This window comes from Larimichthys crocea, chromosome XXIV, assembly GCF_000972845.2.
Source record: "Larimichthys crocea isolate SSNF chromosome XXIV, L_crocea_2.0, whole genome shotgun sequence".
NCBI classification, from domain to species: Eukaryota; Metazoa; Chordata; class Actinopteri; family Sciaenidae; genus Larimichthys; species Larimichthys crocea.
The window spans coordinates 3,733,437-3,754,689 of record NC_040034.1 but is presented as its reverse complement, the minus strand read 5'-3'; the positions used below and the strand labels follow the sequence as shown (position 1 = coordinate 3,754,689).

Below are 21,253 nucleotides of genomic sequence, written 5' to 3'. Positions count from 1 at the left end.
TCTGTGTTTGGATCCGGCTTGATAAAGCTCTGTGTTTCCACAGAGGACCGGGCCCTTCACGGTGACTTTTCCAATTAGAAATTTGATTATTCCCCCGTAAAGTTTCCAAAGACTCTGAAGGGGAAGTGGGGAAGTTAGAAAAGTTTCCAAAGACTCTGAAGGGGAAGTGGGGAAGTTAGAAAGTATAGTATTGATTGTCACATAATCATCATTGGTAAACACCGGGACCTTTAACACGGGGAAAGGATCACGGAGACCTTTATCTCAAAGTTACTAAAACATTTACATGTGACGTTCCTTTTACTTTTACTGGAGGAGTTTATTCATGCTGCAGCTCAGACTGAAGTCAGACTCAGACTCATGAAACAAACCTTCAGCTGCCTGTACCTTTAAATCTGTTATATAAGCTTGGAGTGTCTCCCCTAGTGGCCTAAACTGTTATGACACCATAGTCACCAGAAATCAACATGTAGATTTAAATCAACTGAATATTGATCGACTTCCTCTTCATGTGTCTTGAAGTGAATCCAGAAGTGTTTTCATTAAAAATATTAAATATATCCTGAACTTTCTTTACTGTGAGCTCAGATATCATGTTGAATATGACGTCACCGACTAACTGTAAGAGTCAGAGAACTTTAATACATATTTCTGTGAGAATCATTTTCAGATCATACTTTAAACATTCAGAGATTTGACCGGTTCATTTACAGTTTTTCTCCATTGGTTTGGCTCATTTCTTGAAACTGAGATGACATTCTCATAACTATAAAGCAATTTGGCCAAACAGACTTGCAGTTCTGCACAACACTTCAGATAACCAGCAAAATGTAATTTGTCTCCCAAAACTACTCATCCATGCTTCAAAATGAAATCCCTTTCCCATGTAAATAGTCAGTACCATAAAAATGGCATGGATCCTTCTCAATTGCTTTGGCACATTTTGATTCATTCAGTACTTCTGTCAAAATAACTTGGATGGTACTGCACAACTACATGGATCACCTGGCAATGTTTGTACAGCTCCCAAAACAGTTTACCCTTCAGTCAAAACTACATTCCCTTCTCATATAACTAGTCAGTGCCTCCAAAATGCATTGTCCCTTTGGTATTGTGTAAGTACTGCAAGTCAAAATGCTTAGACGCTTTGTCATGGCATATTTCTAACTATAGGCATAACATTTTCACACCACACACACACACTGCACTCATTCTGCCGAGGAATTTTCATTTTTATTCTCAACTAACGTAAATTGTACACATTACAGTAGGTAGGGAACCGTAAAAAAGGAAAATATACTGTGTACACAAAATACAAAAACCCACAAAAAAGAAAAAAATCAACAAATCAGCACTGTAAATACAAAGAGTCACAAATGAAGACATTTTGTTTAGTCACGGTCACTCCCCTCTCTCTCCTGGTCACCATCCTCATCTTCCTGGCCATCCATTCTCTGTGCTCTGTTCGGCCACAGATTCTCATCCACATCGCATCTGATGTTGTCTCTTGAGATACAGCGCGGGAAGAAGCGTCGTGCATGCCTGAGCCATCCTCTACACTGATCCCCTGTTATGTCCTCACAGGCAGCGTCCATTGCAGTCATGAGAGCCCTCTGGTTTTCCGCATGGTGTTCATACACTCTCCATCTCCAAGCAGAGAAAAACTCCTCGATAGGATTGAGGAATGGAGAGTATGGTGGCAAGAACACATTGTGCATTCTTGGATGCATGTTGAACCATCCCCGGATGCGTGGACCCCGGTGGAAACTAACGTTGTCCCATATAATTACAAACTGGGGTAGGTGGGGCCCTTCGAGACCCCTCTCATTTTCTGGGACCAGATCAAGATACAGTTGATCCAGGAAACGGAGGAGTTTATCTGTGTTGTATGGGCCCAAACTTGCATTGTGGGTGGCCACACCATTTTCTGAGATGGCCGCGCACATGGTTATACACGCCTCCTTCGTTAGTCAAAAACTTATTTCACCTAACCTGATTATCCTAAATTTACTATAACATCTTCCAAAATATGTACTGTATTCTATTCCAGTTTCCTAACACTATTTTGACAATTGAGCAGACTATTCTGCATATGATGACTTATACGATGAAAATGTGCTGACATGTTTTGAGGACAATAACCATGACACTGAAAACCAACCAATTGGGATAGATCAGCAAGATACATTCATTTGAAAAATGTACTAAATGTTGGCTGATTGTGTTAACTGTAGGATACTTGTACATAGCTATTTGCAAGGATGTACTAAAGGCTTGACACATGTACAAAGCATTTGGAAATGTGATGAAAGCAATGATAAATGCCATTCTGTTGTGAGAAACTGCAAGATAGTTTGGGGATTTGTCCATGTTGTTATGAGAATGTCATCTCAGTTTCAAGAAATGAGCCAAACCAATGGAGAAAAACTGTAAAAAAACAAATTTTGTTTAGTCTGAACTTTAAAGCTGATCATGTCAAACTGTGTGGAGGAAGTAAAAGTACTTTCACTTGTAGTTTCTCAGTGTAATATTTACACTACAAGTAAAAGTCTGTAAATGTTCAGTCAAGTTTGGATGAAAGATTTCAGGATTAAATATTCCAACAGTCATTTTGTACCCTCGTTTAAACAAACAGGTTCGCTGAACACTGATGTCACAGAATTAACGATACAGTCGATGGTCCCTGAAACATCAGGGTCAGTTTCTCTGTTAGACGTCAGACACGTGAACAAAAAGCATGAGCCCGATCCGTTTTATGGTTTAAGTAACTTTATTGAAGGGAAAAGTAAAAAGAAACAGAGCCACAAGTTGATCATCAACCGTCGGCTTTGCATCAATATTTAAGGGCTACAAGAAGACAGTGTTCGAGTGGGCATCAAACTAACAGCTCAGCTACTGGCTTCTAAAGAAAGAATAGGAAGCCTGAGGGGAACCAAATTATCCAACTTCAGCCGTACAATCCACGGAAGTTTGCAGAAACATATCAGATATAATAGCCTACCTTTATTAACATGCATAAAATACAACATTGAAGTTCTTATATTTTGTTTCCTTAACATTGATATATACTGCTGTGCTTCTCTGTACACACACTTTGATAGTGGAATAAGATACACTCCTATACTAATGATCAGAAGAGCAGACGACGTCACACCGGCCCAGGAGGCAGAAACAAGTTTTCAGTGTGTCGCCGTTTTCCCCCATTTCAGATTTTTACCACTTTCAAATTAAATGCAGAATTTGGCCAATTTGAAACTTTTAAAAATCAGAATTTACAGACAGTGCCCTGAGAGATCCAGTAAAACCATCGACCACGCGGCGGGATCGAACCCGAACCACCGCGGGGTCGATGCAGCGTTCAGTGTCAAGAGACCAGTCGCATCAGATTCTACTAAGTGTGTGCAGAGTGGATGACCGACGTCACCGACTTCGGGTTGAAAACGTCTTACTGGTGCATGCTCAAGTGTTTTTTTTACGAAATGGGAGCAGGAGTCACAGAAACTGGCACGTGTCCTAGAGAGAAAACACTATCTTCTTATGAGCGCAGGTGGAAACAGGGAAGGAGGGTAAAATGCTCTGATTAACAAAAAAACAAAACAAAGAAAAGTGAAAAAGAAAAACAAAAAAACAGAATCCCGGATTTTTTTTTTTTTGTTTGAACCAGAATTTTTTTCCACCAGCTTCCACAGATGCCATCACATTGCGTATTTGCTTGTCCATTCTTTCGCCGTTCTGGTGTATCTGCAGAGAGACGAACATGACGTCAGTCACAGAGAAACATTCAGAACTCTCAGACGTCTCAGTCAGAACATGCACGACAGCAGCTTGTTAATGTTGCAAGCCAAGTTAGCGTCCTGATGAAACACGTACGAGCTGAACGCCTTCAGGTCGCCATGACGACACGCCGTCCTCGCCTGCCTGCTCATGCTGAGTTAGTGGCTACGTTCACATGCAGAGCCTGAAACGCTCGGGACTCAAACACCATCTAAAAACATTCACTGATATATTTTCAGATTATTACGTCACATTAAATGTGATTCTCATATTTCTCAGCGTGTGACGGACGTCGACATGTCGATCCTCCGTGGCCGTCTCTTTGCTTTTAGTGAGATTGTTGAATTCACAGTTTGTTGCACTTTGAATTTTTTAGATCGTCATGTTTTCCAACAGTCTGTTTGTGTCTGTTTTAATCGACTTGTTCTCGGTTTGTGCTGCCGTCTGTCTCGACCTGGACTAAATGTTTTTTCTCTCAACCTTTTCCTTAAATCTGAAACAGGAGCATGTTGTTACAGTAGCTGCAGCATCTGACGAGTTTACGTTTCGTTGTTGAATTAGACGAATTTGTACATTTAAATTAAAAGTGCCTGTGATGTTTTTTTTTTTAATGAAATGAATCTTATTTCCTGCTCCACGTTTGATTCAAATAGTTAAACACTGTAAACCTCTTTCTGCCGAGCTTTCCTTAAATTAACACCAAACAAACAAAGTTTATCCTCGTGTCCGTGTTTCCATCTGAACGTTTAGATGGATTTCCATCCAGGAAGCCCGTCCGCTGTCTGTATGGAAATCAGCTCACAAAGACTCATCTGAGACAAAAACACGTCACTGGAAATTATCTGTTGCTTTTATTTAAATGTCATTTTGTTGCATGGCGTGGCAGCCGCCCGCTCGGACACCTGAAGGGTCACACGGCTCGGACATCAGCTGTTTTCATACAAGAAGCCAAACTGTGACCGTCCTTGTTGTCCGTCTGCCAGGCTTCAGTTTCAGACATCATAGCTCATGAATGCAGCTCGCCTTTGGCAGCAGAATTGTTGCCGTGTCCTCGAATGCACCACCAAAAAAAACTTTTCAGGGCGGTCCCTGCTGACGGACGCTTTACCATGCAACAAAAACAACTGTGAAAAATAAAGGCAACCCAACTTCACTGCTCATGTTTTAGGCATTAAACTGCTTCTCTTCTCTCTGACCTGTAACCCACAAATTAAGGAATCATCGTATCGGTGGGAACGTCTTTATTTATAATAACTGAACCCGATCTGAGCGCGTGCGGCCAATAGGATACTCCGTATGTACAGACAGCCAGCGATTAGTACGATCACAGTCCAGTCCACACTGCAGTCATGTAGCCTCTTCACAACCAACCAGGCCCATACGCACTAGCCAAGATGCAGCGCTGCCTCCTGGCCTTACCCTAAAGCATGGCATACTTCGTTGTCCACTCCTGAGCTAGCTTATTGTACCTGACGGAGTGAGACTAGGTTACAGACTAGACTCAGGTGACACGTAGACAGGTAAAAAATTCATCATCAAAGTTGGATGAGGGGTGATTAAACACACTGTCTAAATGTTTCTGCTGTGACTTCCTTCATGTTCAGAGAACACGTGTGGGTTTTAATGAACTTACTTCTGACTATCTGTTTTGTAGATTCGTGCGATCTCTGGCACTAGTGGGTCGTCTGGGTTCGGGTCACATAGGAGTGAGCAAATGGAGAGAAGAACTGTGGAACAAAGAGACAGACATGTTAGCACGTCTGTACGAGGACAGTTCAGATGTAACATGTAAAAATCAAAGTGTCTGTGCAGTGTTTAACTTGGACAAACGTTAAAGCAACATTTGTCCAAAATAAATCCAACATTGAGGAACAAACGTGTCCAAACGTCCTCATGTGCAAAGGATTTGGTACTTTATTTAAAAAGGTTTGTCGATTTACAAGAGACAGTCTATATTATAATAAGTAGAAGAGAGGTAGGAATAAATAAGAGTTTACTTCCTACATAATTGTTTGTGTGTTCAGGTTTGACCTGTTTGTTTTTCCAACACAACACTTCCTTTAATCAGTCGCTGACTAATAAACCAGGTTAACAGTCGTCGACTAATAAACCAGGTTAACCGTCGCTGACTAATAAACCAGGTTAACCATCGCTGACTAATAAACCAGGTTAACAGTCGTCGACTAATAAACCAGGTTAACAGTCGTTGACTAATAAACCAGGTTAACCGTTGACTAATAAACCAGGTTAACAGTCGTTGACCTTGTGAAGTTGATCTCGATCGCTCGTACCTTTTGAAATAGTAAGTGCAGGAGACCACTGTGATCTGAGAATATCCAGACAGATACTGCCGTTACTGTTAATATTTGGGTGGTAAATTCTTGTTGTAAATGCAACCTGAAGAAAAACAGAAACAAAGAGAGAGAGAGAGTGCGTCACACACACACAAACAAACAGCAGGCCACAGTTACGCAATACAAGTTCCTCCACTTGCGGCAGTGACGTTTGGTGTCGACTTCTGGAATGACCGGTATTACTTCATGAGGGTTGTCAACAGATAAAATGTGTTCATGATGCCAATCTGCTGGGCTGGGTTACACTTACAAGAAAAGTTTCTGTTTCTCAGAAACGTGTGCTGAAGGAAGGTTTGTGTAGATATAATGTTTAAAGAACAGCTCAGTCTAGATTTGTGTTTTTCTTTAAATATCAAAGCTTGTTCCGGGTGTGTGTCGTTACCTTGGGTGGTTTGAAGGGGTAGTCTGTGGGAAAATGAATTGTCAAGAAGAAAACTCCTCCCTGATATGGACTGTCGCTCTGAAAGCACAGACGACATTTACATATTTCAGAGAAGAGCGACCTGAAGCTTGCGTCCACATTATCAAGTCAAATTTCAACCTTTATCTCTGTGAATACATTTAACACAACCTCTGTGACAACTTTCAACAACGACAATTATGCCATAAAGTATCTACTCACAGGTCCCATGATTGTGGCCTGCCAGTGAAACACTGCAGAGAACAGAAAGTAAAGTGTTGTTAGGAGAAAGGTCAGTAACAGGTATGTGATCTGACTGGAACAGCATGGTTTCCTTTTACGTCGTCGTACTCGATGCATGTGCGGCGCTCACATTAGTTTTACTATTTTAGGTCGCCGCTATTCGTGAGCAGTGAAACCAGCTCAGACCTACAAACGTGTGAGTTCATACAAACATGTAACGTCTGCTCGATGCAGCTTGACAACTGAAAACACTTAATGTTTTTGTTGATTTGTTCTGTACACATGACATCTATTGCACGTCTGTCCGTCCTGGGAGAGGGATCCCTCCTCTGTGGCTCTTCCTGAGGTTTCTTCCACCTTGTTTCCCTGTTAAAAAGGTTTTTGTGGGCAAGTTTTTCCTCACTCAAACCGAGGGTCTAAGGACAGACGATGTCACTCCCTGCACAGATTGTAAAGCCCTCTGAGGCAAATGTACTTTGTAAAATCTGATTTGACTTTGCACAGTAAACTGACGTCTTTGGGGCGTCTGTGGTAAATTATAAAACACGTTTAAGAAACTATTTAAGAAGAATTGATGGGAAACTTACTGTCATCGCCCACGGGACCAGCTGAGCACTGTGCTGGGGGGTCGCGAGCCAGGTCGCTGAGCTCCTGTGACGAGAAGAGGTTGTTGGTTAGATGATCAGAGACAAAACAAAGAAGACCAGAAAGTGACGCAGCGCAGAGATTACACTTCTCAAAAGACAAGTTAGCAATAACAGATGTAAACACACCCCGGCGACTTCCTATCATATGTTCTGGTCTTGTTCTTTTGAAGTCATCTCTAACGTTTATGCTTCTAAACATCTCAGTCTCCTTTGATGCTGTTTTGGGTTGGTGTTCTGATCCAGGATCTGTTTCCCTGTTCATCTACAGAGGGTCATTGCCTTTTCCTCCTGACTAGCTAGACACTTAATTTTATTGAAGTGGCAGGCTGTTATTCCTCCATCACATCACCACTGGATCAGAAACGTGATGCACAATCTTAAGCTGAAGAAAAGTCCCTTCAACGGTTCATCAGCAGATTCCACAAAACCTGGGACCCTCTAAGAATGTGAACGATTTACCTGGAACTGGAACTCTGAGTGACTACACTCTGCCCTATGACAATAAGTATCAGGTGCACTTGTTGTGGTTGTTTAGTCTTGTGTTTTTGTTCTTCTCTTCTGTTTATTCCTGTCTGTCAAATTTTGTCAGTTTGATTTTGGATTTGTTCTCTCTCTGTCTGTTGTCGGGATTGTCTTACTGTTGTTATTTGTAAAACAGAATGATTGTTTTGTATGATAATTTAAAAAACTACAAACAAAGTGTTCAAAAAAAAGAAAGAAAGCGACGCAGCACTTCACATCCGAGGTATGAATGCCACGAGGAGGTCGCATGCTTGGTTTACTTCTAGGGATGTAACGATACTCAACTCACGACTCAATGCGGTTCACGATTTTTTGTTCGCTACAGTTTTTCTTTAACCAGAATGAGCTCTCAAACTGTTTGTGTTCTTGTAAAAAGTGCAACTTACATCTTAAAACAACAAAACACGACATATCTCCTTTCTTTAGAAACAGTCTCACAGTAAACTGCTGTTAACTGTTGTAATGTGCAGTTTTCGTTGCTCGTGTTGCCGCTGTATGTTCGCAGTCTCTTGCAATATTTACATGATGTTTTGGTTTTGTCTGTTTCTCACGGTTGTATTTGTGTATATAGGGAATCCAAAATGCTCCACACAGGTGATTTTTGCTTGTCTTCCCTCGTTCTGGGCTCCGTACCTCACTTGACGTTTTGACATTGAACTATTGAATCAACAACCAACCAGTGACTTCTTTTTTTAAAGATAACCCATTTCTTCTCTCACATTCGGGAAGAATCGCGACTCATTTTTTTCTGTCGACCGGTGCGGATCATCACGCATTTGTACCGATTTTTAAAAATCGTGCATCGTTACAACCATATTTACTTCACAACACCGGCCCGTGTGTTGGTGTTGTTGGTGGCGGCGTTGGTGTTGGTATCTGCTTCTCCTCCCAACAAGTTCAACTGTGCACCGGCTTCAGGGTGGAGGAGGGGGGCCACCTTGTTATCGCCTCCGCAAGATGAGCCCGGAGCATAATACTTACTGCCTCTCTGTTATTTTTAGGTCTCGGGCTACTTTAGAGTGGAGGTGGAGGCCACCACCACCACCACCACCAGCCCCACCCGGGGGCCCTCACACACACACACACACACTATTTCACAACTTTAGTTTATGGATCTTCTTTTGGAGAAAGGTTGTAGTCAACATTCATAGGTGTTGCACTATTACAGCTGCTGCCAACTTCCTCCATTTAAGAGCCAGAACACACCCAGTGTGTGTGTGTGTGAACAAATACATACCAAGGAAGTGTATCATGAACACACAGATTCAGCTTGAGTGACATGAGTCATGGGTTCTGTCGATTACCATCAAAACGGGTTATATATATTATTATTATTATTTTAAAAACACCGAATATATATCATAAAACTATAACCGGGAGTGTTAACGGTTCAAACAGTCGGTGTCGGGCCTGGTTTTTACGGTTAATCCACTCCCGAGTAACCGAAACCGTTGAGCTAACTTAGCCTAGCCTAGCCTAGCCTAGCCGTAGCCTAACTTAGCCTAGTTTAGCCTAGCCTTAGCCTAGCCTAGCCTAGCCTAGCCTTAGCCGGGGTTAGTGTTTGACGTTTGACACATTGAGACGTGTTTTAGTACACAAAAAAATACATGAAAACGTGTAAAAATACTGCGTTTAGAAGTATAATGTACACAGGTAATGTTTTAACAGGTTACGCGGATGTAGGGGAGGCTCGTCGTAGTTAGCTCCGCACCGTGTTTTCACACGGTGCGGAGCTAACTACGACGAGCCTCCCCTACATCCGCCGCGCTCGTTACCTTGTTGATCCGTTTCAGCGCCATCCTCTTTGTCTCAGGTGTGTTCTTCTTCTTTTACGTCAAGGTGGCAACCGTGCTGTGCCAGGATGATTCGCTATCCCGTGCTAAAATAAAAAAAAAACCACAAAAAGTCCCGGGTCAAACGCTCCGGCCTACTTCTTCTTCTTCTGGAGCTAGCGCGGTTAGCCGAGCTACAAAAAAAAAAAAAAAAAAAAAAATTAACTACGTAGCTCCGGAGTTTTTCGGTAACGACGATTTTTCTCCCGTTAAACCGAGTTTAACCGCTTTTTTTAACGTGTATCCTCCTTCTCTCCGAGGCTGAATTCGGCGTGTGTCAGGTGGAGTTCACCCCGCACGGAGCTCCGCTTTTCAGGTGTCGGTCGATGCCGTTATCCAACTAGCGGCTGTCCGCGGATTTGAAGCCTTATGACGGAGGAGGCGGGCCCGGCCCCCGCGGCGGCTGCTGCCGCTGAGTGACGGAGCGGAGGTGGAGACATGTCAGCGTTTAATTAACACACCTAATATTTAATTATTTAATTATTTATTTTTTATTTTGACATGTAATTATGATCATTCAAGTCAGAACTCAAAATATCCTAATGACCTAATATTCACTGCACAGTAATTAGTGCAGTTTATTTATTTATTTTTATATTATAAAAATAAATATATTTTAGTAAAAAACTAATTTAAAATAAAAATAAATAAAATATAAAACTAAACATGAGTAATAGTAATTAGTGCAGTTTTAATTTTATTTATTTTTATATTATCAAAATAAATATATTTTAGTATAAAAATAATTACAAAAAAATAAAATAAAAAATCATAAATTTACCTTAATATATTATTATTTAGTTTTTTATTTTGACATGTAATTTATGATATTTAAGTCAGAACTCAAAATATGTGAACGTTGTGTGACCTAATATTCAGTGCACAGTAATTAGTGCAGTTAAATTTTTAATTTTATTTACTTTTCTTTCTACATTTATTTATTTATTTTTTTTATATTATTAATATTTAATTCTAATAATAATTATTATTATTATTATTATTTTCATTACTGCCATATGTTTAAGATGTTTTAACTGTTGGATGTTGTTGTATTAACATAAAAAAAACAATAAATATATGTTTTAAAAAAAATGTAAAAAAAATAACTCAACTGGTGCATTTATGGAATCCCAAGAGGTCATACATTTTATATCTCTTGATGACTGGAGTTATTATGTCAAAATATCAAATTATTATCCTGAGATAACATGATAATTTTCTCAAAATTAATTCAAGATCTCGAGAAAACAAAAGGATACTCCAGTATATTAAACTACGGAAGCCCCGAGCAGCCTGTTGTCTCGAGATGCCAACTTATTTATGTCATTATGTAGAAATAACAAATGTTTGTTTGTTTTCTCAAGATAATGAAATTTTGTTTTCACAACATAATTAAACAAGATCTGGAGTCTAGTCAAATTAATTCTGTTTGTAATTACGTTATATTGAGATCTCAAGAAAATTCTTCCGTTATCTCAGGACATTTCTTATTTTGACACAAAGACAGAAATTAACTTGTTATCACAGGAAATAACCTGTATGAATGTATGACCGCTTAGGGCTTCTATATATTAACTTTGCTGTATTAAGTCAAACCCATCCATCCATTATCTGTAACCACCTACACGGCGGGGCTGGACTCTGTCAAACCGTTTCCCTACATATATATTCAGTCATAAAAATATTATTACAGTCTAGTTAAAGCTCCATCGTGGCTCCAGAAGCTCGGGCGTCCACACTGTGTCAGCTGATTTGTGACAGTTTAACACGTCAGAGCAAGAAAAGCTGAAATCTAATGAATCATTAGTAACGTCAGCATCTCATTAAACTCCTGCTGTGACACGTTTGTTTAGGGAGTCATTTCGAGTCATCGTAAGCTGAATACATTTGAAGTGACAAACTCTTTGAATGAACTAGTCCAACATTTTAATCAGCTGTAACCTTGTTGTGTGTGTGTGTGAGGATGTTCAAGTACAACTGACGTCATCAGAGCCTTCAGGTGTGTCCTACTTTACCTGATCCTGAGCTCTGACACCTTAACGTCGAACTTTAGTGTCAACTGTCAGCGAGCTCCTTTCTCACCGCTTATTATATTTGTCAATATTTCTACCTTCAGTCATATCTCCATTAAAGATCCAAAGTATAAGATCGGAGACCTATATCTTCAGAATATGTATATATAATATTCATAACTATGTTTCCATGCATGTATAATCACCTAAAAATAAGAAACCTTTTGTTTTTGATATTAAATTAGCTAAACAAAGTTAAAACAAACTAAATACTGATTCTAGATGTGGCCTTCAAAGTGTAGTTACGATGTTATGTTATGATTTGATGTTAAATAAATAAAGAAAAATGAATTGAATAGCCGTGTGTGTGACAACACAACGCAGGCTTTGCAGAGTTAGTTACAACAACTGTAACACACACACACACACACACACACACACACACACAGGAGAAAAGTTATTTAAAGTATTCTGATGATATTTTACTGCAGATGATTGTGACATCGAATAATTTATTACCTCCAAATCAACAAATCACCCACAAACATCATCTGGATTCTCTCAGCGTGAGGCCGAATCTGTCAGCCTCAGCGTGTACCGGTCATGATTTTATTCATTTATACAGAAACTACAGTTAAAAAAAAAAAAAAGGTACACGTTCACATCAGTAATTAAATACTGGGCGATGGGACCTGTGCAGTACAAAAGGCTGATCTGTGAATAATAAAGACGAGTGCTGAAGCTTTTTTCTCGAGAGTCTGATCAGGACGCGGGGAGAACATTAAAATAAATCATTTAATTCTCTAAGTAAACATCTTTACTGTAACCTGTATCATGATATTTGCTTCATAGTTACACATAATTTCTATAAATTAGATTTTTTGACATTTTCTTTACAGTCACGCCGACATGATTCAGTCCCGATCTTTGCTCACCTGCAGCAAAAGATACGCTCTTTTTCTATTGGTTCACAGAGAGAAGGCAAATGTGCTTAATGCTCCACCCAGTGTGGAGGATCGCCCTCTTCCACACCTCCAAGGCACTGATGCAGGGCAGTCAGTCACTGTTGTTTGTGCAGGAGAAGGTGGCGTCTGACGGGGACAGCCGAGGGACCCGTGGGACAGTTTCCAGGTCCAAATCTGAATAAACGCCGTTACCTTTATGAGTGTGAGGATCGTCGATGCAGTCTAAGAGTTCTGAGTTTTCTTTACATGATCTGACAGACGTTTGGCTATCAAGGCTCATACCGGATGCCTCAAGATTGCTATGAGCGCTGCTGTTGCGTGATTCAGGCGTCACGTCACAGCTGTCGCCGTTTAGCGGCAGTCTAGGACAAAAGGTAACCTTAAACTCTGCTCCACTGGAGTCAGACCGGCCGTCCACCGTGTTCGCACCATCAGGAGCTGACAGCAGCAGTGAGTCTGTGCTGTGGTTGTGCACGTTAGGACGCAGCACATGGGAGCTAGAAACGCCCCCTGACGAGCAGCCTGACACCGGGCTGACAAATCCAACAAAGTCCCCGTTGGAGCTGAAACGAAGACCATGCGCAGCTTCCCCGTCAGGTTCAGCTGTCTGGTCTTTATCTTCTGTCCCACAGCCTCCATCCACAAACCTTTCCGTCTCTTCCTGCTGCTGCTGCTGCTCGGCCGGATCAGGAGCTACAGCTTCGCTTTGTGTCTCTGGAGATGAGCCGCCGTCATCCTGGCTCTGATCTGCCTCCTGTGCGGGCGGTTCTGGTCTCTGAGTCGGAGCTGCCGGAGCGTCGCCGCCTGAAGCCTGGCTCGGACCCGGCGGGGTGGGTCGCACCGTCTGGTGGCACATGGGGCAGGTCTCCTGCACGTACAGCCACTTGCGGAGGCAGTTGCCATGGAAGAAATGTCCGCAGTATGTGATGACAGCAGAGCTCATTTCCTGTGAGGAAACACACGTTTAATGTAGCATCTATAATACATCACACATAAAACAAATCTATACACACATATATGCAGTAAAGAAGACAGTGGACGACACTGTGGAGTCTTTTCACTGCCTGGAAACCATCATCAGGTCTGACCCGGACCTCAAGTGGAAGCTCAACAAAGCCCAACAGAGGATGAACTTCCTGCAGCAGCTGAAGAAGTTCAACCTGCCTCACCTCCTCCATCAGACTGTTGAGAAGGTGACTGGCTGCAACCTTCTGTCTCTTCAGGACCTCCAGGACTCTAAACCACAGACTCTTTGAATCAAAGACTCTGTAGTTTCCATCAGGACCAGAACCTCACAGCACAGAAACAGGCCCTCTTCTGACACTGACTTTTACCCTCCATCCCAAACCCTACACGTTACATTAACGTAACATCCACTGACTCTCTGTGTTTTGAACTCCCTCATTTTGATAAATATCTTGCAAATTTTGAATATTCTGCAAACTCTGAACTCTCAAAAGTTTGTGTGCAGGAATATAGATTTTCTTTTTAATACTTGAGGCACCAAAAACACCAAGACAAATTCTTTGTATGTGAAAACCTGCTCGTGATTCTGAGTTACAGAATTTCACATAATGCATAAATACATACATTTACTCACTGTTGACTTCTCACTGTTACTCAAGAGTTTTTCTTTGTGTCCTTCTGTTCTGCTCTAACTTGTTGAATTTACCCAGAAAACTCTCTCATCTTATCTTTTTTCTTAAAAGAAGCATCTAGAAACCTCATCAGCCGCGTGCCGGGGCTGACATCTTATCTGCGACAGTCCTCTGTTATATTATCAGGATTCTTTTCTGTAGCAGCTTGACAACAACCCAGTCATCACTGCCGGAAAGAAAAAAACTATATGGGCCAAGGGCGGAGGGCGGAGGGTGGAGGATCGAGCCTCAACAGTGCATGAAGAGGTGTGGCTAAACTGAAAAAACAGGAACAACGTGTCTTAAAGGTGCACACAATGTCAGGTGTTATATGTACACAGGTGTGTGTGTGTGTGTGTGTTTACAGTCTGTCACCTGCAGCACAGTTGGATAATACTGCCATATACCAAGTATCATGAAATGTTTAACACATGCTGCCCTTCCTTTAAACTCGGGGTCACATTGGGACTAACCTGGAAGCAGATGGAGCAGACGTCGTTGTGTTGCTGCAGCTGTTGAGCCGTCGCCCTCGGGAGGGAGTTGATCTTCTTGGCCGCTTCCTGTCTGAGCAGGAAGCTCCTCCATCCCGACTGAGCTCGGAGCCAGACGTTGAAGTACGAGTGGATGATAATGACGGAGGCGCCCATCCAGCTCCACTCCCCGAACAGCGACTCCCAGGTGCCGTACGCTACCACGCAGAGCGCCACCACGAACTCCAGCACCCTGCTGACGGCGTTCACCCAGTAGATCACCTCGTCCAGGCTCTCGATCGGGTCGCTGCGAAACAGCTCCACCATGAAGAGGGTGTAGATCAGCATGGTGCCTGTGACCTGGTAAATATGTAAGTATAATGTTTTTTTATTTTGGTTTTACTTCACAGGGGCTGACTTTTTATAACAGTGTCCTGATACGACCACTGTGAGGCGCCAACGTCGGGAATTTTCTAGTTCTACACAGAAATGTTACCAAAAAATATAAATATCATATATCAAATAAATTAATAAAATATATCTGTGTCAAAATAAGAATTAAGCTTGCATTCATACATCTTATGTCATGTTGAAATAACAAATGTTATCCCGAGATCTCTCTGTGCATTTACAAAAATAAATAAATCAGTTTGAACACTGAATATAATCGTGGTTGTATATATCGTCTCTTCAGACGTGCTTCGTAGACGTACAAAGTCGTTCTTCCTACCTGAAGGGAAGTCAGCATGCAGCTAGACACCAGTATAAGGAGCCAGAAGTCCATGTGGAAGAACTGGGAGATTTTATAAGCCATGAAAACCGGGAAAACCAGCAGAAGCAGACACATGCTGAGGCCGCGGAAGTGTTTCCACACACTCCTGAAGCACAGACGGAGCAGAAATGAAGAGATCACGTGAAGGAGAATGTTTAACTTTGTGTTTCTCAAATTCACTGTTGTTCTCGTCACCTGTTGCGGGATGCACCCAGGGCCAGAATAACTGGATCTGTGATTTCGATCATGGACTGCAGGGTTGAGGTGACCACGATGAAGAGGATGATGCTGAGGAGGAAGGTGCGCTGCAGCGCCTGCATGTCTAACAGGCCCGTCTGAAGGGCGAGCAGCAGCAGAGTGACGCCCTCGGTCACACCTCTGAGGACAAGGAGGGTAAACAAAAGACTTGAAGCTGTTATAGAGCTGAAGTAACCAGGTCAACACTGTGTACTGTTCAGATGCAACGTCGGGAAGTTTAACAAGCTGCTGCAAACTTTGCTGCACCGATTTATCCTGCTAGACAATAAAACATAAATATACTTAAACAGCCTTTTTACGATAATGCATCACATGACAATGTTACAGGTGAAACGTGATGTGTTTGGTGACTCTGTGCTGAGTTTCAGCTCATCGTTCTGCTTTTTGCTCTCATGTCTCAGTTTTTCCAGTGAAACTAACTCCCTGCAGACGACCTGCTCAGCACTGACAAACAGGCAGATAAACAGCATTTGGCAGCTCTAGCTGGTGAACACGGTGGAACATTTCTCAGCTAAAGAGCCAGAAATGTCCCTCAGGAGATGATGGAGACTAAAAACTAAAACTAAAACTTTAATTCAGTACGTGGACAAAAATGCAAGACTCCAAACGGATGAAAATGTTACACCATATCAGCTTAACGCTGGTTTAAATGTGGACGGGTTGATTGACTACGTCCCACCTGTGCATGACGTTCTCGTTCTGAACAGCCACATATCCTCCCAGGTAGAACTTGCATAGGTTGAGCAGTCCGAGAGCGAGATAGGACACCACGAAGGTCAGACCCAGAAGAGAGTACGGTGTGGCACAACATTCAGAGACACTGCAGGGTTAAAAACAAAAACCAATGATGAATATCAGATTCAAACAAACACAACAGAATAATATGTAGAGGAGTCACACCTTGTGAGCAGGAAGAACATGATTCCCTGATGGCTCGCTGAGGCGTTGCCTGACATGGTGTCTGAGCACAGCTGGACGACAAACAGAACAAACCAGAAGACACTGAAGAGCACCGGGACGGCAAACTGGTTCCACAGAGAGATTCCCACAGCCAGAAGTCTGTACAGCTCGATCACCTGAGGGACAGGGAAGACATGACGAGGAGCGTAAAAAACCCAGACAGACATGATGCACCTTGAAACAAAGCGGATTTCAGAATAAGAGCACCTCCAGCTGCAGCAGCTCGGAGTACGCAGCCCTCGCGAGGCGGTATGGCAGAAAGATATGCGAGAGGAGGAACAGGGTGATTCCTGCTCCGGTCAGGCCCATCGAGAACGTGTTGACCGTTAAGAGAGTGGCGTGGGGAGCAGTGCAGAGTCGGGCCAGCAGGGGGAGCATGTGAGCGGAGAACAGCCACACCTTTCTGGTCTTCATCAGGAAGGCACACAGCGTGCTGAGAATAATCTGACCTGAACAAAAGAGCTTGTGTTTAGATGGAATGAACTCAAAGTCAGTTTAAATCATACTCAAATGAAGAGAGAGGGTAATTGATTAAAAACAGGCCAACATGAAACAAGTGGCAGCACAAAGTAAAGTTCTTGTGTTGTTTGTCAAGCAGCAACCTCCACAATATAATAAAAATCATATGAAGGCTTAAAGTTATGCAGGATTAAGAGCGTGGACGCTTTGACTGACAGGTGGGTGTTGTTACAGATGGCTTGTTTGAGCAACCAGGCTTCATTCAGTCCGCCTCAGCTCCACCGACGATCCACGTCTTTGCAGATTTTTAAGTGAAGGAGTTAAAGTATCTCAGGTGATGGAAAACCAGGACGAGGGAGCTGGGCCAGAAGACAGAGCTCTTGATCTTCCAGTGCATCTATGTTCCAACCCTCACCTTGGTCATTGTTATGGAATATTCTATCCTTTGGATAGACGGGGCCGTGCATGGGCCTCGGGGTCATAGACGGTGACGGCACTAAGTCAGATCAGAGAAGACGCTCTCTCTTCGGCATGCGAAGCCGCTGTTTGGAGTGCGGGAGCCAGCCTATCTCAGAGCTGCCTGGTGACCAAGGCTGAAGAAATGTGCTGACAGTCACACTAACATGGGTAAATGCATCTCCTTTGACTATTTTTGGGTGTATAGTATTTGTGGTGTCATCTGTAAGAGTTTAAAGTCTGACCACGCAGAATAGAAACCATATGCATACCTGATGTATGTGAGGATGTCTCTGCTACCCCGGATAAGAGGAAGAAAACAGATTAACATGTAGAGAGATGTTTGAGACTCACTCGTCATCGCAGAGACAAATCTATTGAAGGCCAGAGAATCCAGGTACACAGCTCCTTCGTATCCGTACTGCAGCTCCTCACGAACATAATCCCTGTGAAAGACGCAGATTATTATTCGTACAGTTTTTGTTGTTTTAAAAGAACACAGAGCAACAGGAAACTTTAGCTGCTCATCGCTAACAAAGAGGATTTATTATACAAACATAACTTCATGAAATAAATAATTAAATGCTCAAACAGATGCACAAACTTTATCCTGAGGTGACAGCTGAAAGATCGAATCATCATTTCTCATCTTTTCTTCTCACACATTAGTTTATTTTTTATTTTGTTTAATCATTCATTCATTTCTTTTTAAACCGGTTTTGTAAGGCTTGGTCTTTTTATAGCAACAAGCCTGAAGCCTTTAAGGAAACACACTGCCTGCTCTCACATTACGAGACCAGTAAACAACAGTGGCCTCAACACATGATCCAGCACTCTGCTTCCTAAAATTAAATATCAGGCTGAAGGATAGCGGATACACAGAGCGAGGGCCCTGCAGCCGAGCTTTGTCAGGAGAGAAAACTGATCCGGGTAGGATACATCTCAGAAGTCTGGTAGTACAAAGTTGTAGTAGTAAAAGTAGTGCTAAAGATTTCTCACTTGGAAATCTGATGCCCCATGTACAGAAGAAGGGCAGCGAGGATGTGGAGGTAGAGCGTCACAATGTGTCTCAATGGCAGAACCAGCACCACCACGTTCACCAGATGACCTGGAAGACAGAGACCCGTTATGTTTTCAAGAGGTGGACCTACGCCCAACCTCCGTCATCAGATCTGCTGTGTTGTATCCAAGACTCAAATGACTCAATGAGTCCAACTGTTTTTTAAATCATGGCTAGGGCTACAACTTGTTTTAGATTAATTAAGGAACCATTTCAGATAATAGTAAAAAAGCTCGAGGTGACGTCTTTAAATATCTCGTTTTGTCCAACAAACAGTCCAAAACCCAAAAAGTGATTCAGGTAAATCAACATTTGACATTTAAACGAGTTAAAACCAGAAAATATCTGTCAAAAAAAAAAGACTAAAATGATTAATCAGTTATCAAATGAGTTAAGAGATTTTTCATCTACACAACAAACAAGCTGGAGAGCAGAATGCAGGTCACACTTCATGTTTTTTGGGAATATATTAAAATTACGACATGTGGGTTGAATTGAAAACAATACTGTGAGATATTATATCTGTGTAATCAGTCAAGGGGACGACACGGAAAGACGTAAATACACTGAAAACTTTGACTGTCAGAGACATTTAAATATTATATCATAGGACGTGTATCACACTGACACTGTTATTATTGTTTCATGCTGAAAATTAATAAAAACTTTGAGTTGCTGATTAGTTTTCAGTTGATTAAATAATCCATTAATTGATCACTGATCACTGCAGCTCAAAGTCAGGTCACTGCTGCAGGTCACACGTTTGCTGCTGAACCACAGAAACGAAAGCGAAAGCTGTTTTACACAGAAACAGAAAGTACTTCCACTAATTCAGCATCTTTAATTTTAGCTCTGCTGAGGAACTTCATCTTTAGATCGTGACATAAAGAATCCTGTGAAACTACATTTTGTTTTCTACTTGATTCAGTTCACAGATCTATTCATTCATTAGCCTGTACGAATGTTTTTACTGTTGTCCTTCAGGATGTGAGATAAACTCTGACCCAGCGTACTGATGTAATGACTTCCTTCAAATTCATTTTAAAGCTCCGTCTGGTGTCAGTATTCAGCGTGCAGCACGTCGTAGCAGGAGGAGAGCTGAGGTGAATTTAACAGCTGTGAAACGAGGAAATAACTTTTTATTTCGCTGACAGCTGTATCGAGGCGGGCTCTGCACGTGACTTCAGTTAGACTTCGTTTACTTGCTCAGATTTGGTCATTTTCCTGGTTTATGTACTTCTAAATATTCTTCTACATGTGTAAACATGCTATGTAGTTACTTAGTGTCGCTTTTGTGTAAACTGCTCGCAGATCAAACCCAGAACAGACAAACTAATTTGTCTAGTTTGTCTGTTCTGGGAATCTGTGAACTGAATCAAGTTAGAAAACAAAATGTAGTTTCATATGATTCTTTATGTTACGATCTAAAGATGAAGTTGAAGTTAAAGACGCTGAATTAGTGAAAATACTTTGTTGCGTTGTTGTTGAAGCGTCTAATAAAATCGTGGTTACTCTGGGAGAGAAAGTGTTTCTGTGTAAAACAGCTTTCGCTTTCGTTTCAGTGGTTCAGCAGCAAACGTGTGACCTGCAGCAGTGACCTGACTTTGAGCTGCAGTGATTAGTGATCGATTAATGGATTATTTAATCAGCTGAAAAATAATCAGCAACTTTTTTCAGCATAAAACAATAACAACAGTGTCAGTGTGATACACGTTCTTTGATATAATATTTAAACGTCTCTGACATCAGTCAAAGTTTTCGTTGGTGTCTCTACGTACATGTCGAGTATCGCGCCTTCTCGGTCGCAGCCAGCAGAATTTTAACCAGATATCCGTCTTCACATCGTCCCCTTGACTGATTACACAGATATAATATCTCACAGTATTGTTTTCAATTCAACCCACACGTCATAATTTTTGTATATTCCCAAAAAACACAAAGTGTGACCTGCATTCTGCTCTCCAGCTCGTTTGTTGTGTAGATGAAAAATCTCTCAATTCATCCGAAAACCGATTAATCATTTTTTTTGACAGATTTATCTCGTTTAAATGTCAAATGTCGATTTAACTGAATCATTTTTGGGGGTTCATGATAATTTCTGATCATTCAGTGACAAAACGGGCGAAAAATAAATCAGGTCAAACCCAGAACAGACAAACTAACCTACTACTACTATTACTACTACTACTACTACTATTACTACTCCTACTACTACTACTACTACTTCTCTTATTACTCCTCCTCCTACTACTACTACTACTACTACTACTACTACTACTACTAGTGTTACTACTACTACTACTACTACTACTACTACTACTACTAGTACTCCTCCTCCTCCTCCTCCTCCTCCTACTCCTACTACTACTACTACTAGTACTACTACTCCTCCTCCTCCTCCTGCTACTACTACTACTACTACTACTACTACT

The 21,253-nt window shown here is 41.7% G+C and overlaps 2 protein-coding genes across 3 annotated transcripts in view; both read right to left on the bottom strand.

Annotated features, from left to right (window-relative positions):
- Window positions 1–2,751: 2,751 nt before the first annotated feature.
- LOC104938947 (ubiquitin-conjugating enzyme E2 D3) lies at window positions 2,752–10,142 on the bottom strand. 2 transcript variants are annotated; one of them, XM_019277976.2, is made up of 8 exons: window positions 9,716–10,142; window positions 7,359–7,422; window positions 6,751–6,782; window positions 6,511–6,588; window positions 6,066–6,171; window positions 5,408–5,501; window positions 5,194–5,243; window positions 2,752–3,741 (listed from the first exon to the last, which is right to left on the bottom strand). In XM_019277976.2, exons 1-7 carry the CDS (start codon window positions 9,737–9,739, stop codon window positions 5,195–5,197), a joined length of 447 nt encoding a protein of 148 aa, XP_019133521.1. In that variant the 5' UTR covers window positions 9,740–10,142; the 3' UTR covers window positions 2,752–3,741; window position 5,194. The 2 variants fall into 2 exon arrangements, with proteins under 2 accessions (XP_019133521.1, XP_019133522.1); XM_019277977.2 differs by lacking the exon at window positions 5,194–5,243 and having other exon boundaries at window positions 9,716–10,140.
- Window positions 10,143–12,248: 2,106 nt separating this feature from the next.
- zmp:0000000662 (RING finger protein 145) overlaps window positions 12,249–21,253 on the bottom strand; it is a 10,971-nt gene continuing 1,966 nt past the window's right edge. Inside the window, exons 3-11 of the mRNA XM_010755408.3 lie at window positions 18,761–18,869; window positions 18,116–18,207; window positions 17,054–17,295; window positions 16,787–16,962; window positions 16,566–16,706; window positions 15,824–16,006; window positions 15,587–15,734; window positions 14,860–15,216; window positions 12,249–13,695 (exon numbers count right to left, since the gene is read on the bottom strand). Coding sequence (XP_010753710.3) covers window positions 12,841–13,695; window positions 14,860–15,216; window positions 15,587–15,734; window positions 15,824–16,006; window positions 16,566–16,706; window positions 16,787–16,962; window positions 17,054–17,295; window positions 18,116–18,207; window positions 18,761–18,869 — 2,303 coding nt within the window. The 3' untranslated portion in view covers window positions 12,249–12,840. The remainder of the gene's footprint in view (window positions 13,696–14,859; window positions 15,217–15,586; window positions 15,735–15,823; window positions 16,007–16,565; window positions 16,707–16,786; window positions 16,963–17,053; window positions 17,296–18,115; window positions 18,208–18,760; window positions 18,870–21,253) is intronic.

What these genes read in the sequence shown, in the direction of transcription:
- LOC104938947 (XM_019277976.2), bottom strand. Translation starts at nt 9,739, where the DNA reads ATGGCGCTGAAACGGATCAACAAG. An exon ending in CGCTGAAACGGATCAACAAG is followed by an intron (nt 7,423 to 9,715) that starts GTAACGAGCGCG and finishes TTCTCGTCACAG; the next exon opens with GAGCTCAGCGACCTGGCTCG. An exon ending in ACCCCTTCAAACCACCCAAG is followed by an intron (nt 6,172 to 6,510) that starts GTAACGACACAC and finishes GTTTTTCTTCAG; the next exon opens with GTTGCATTTACAACAAGAAT.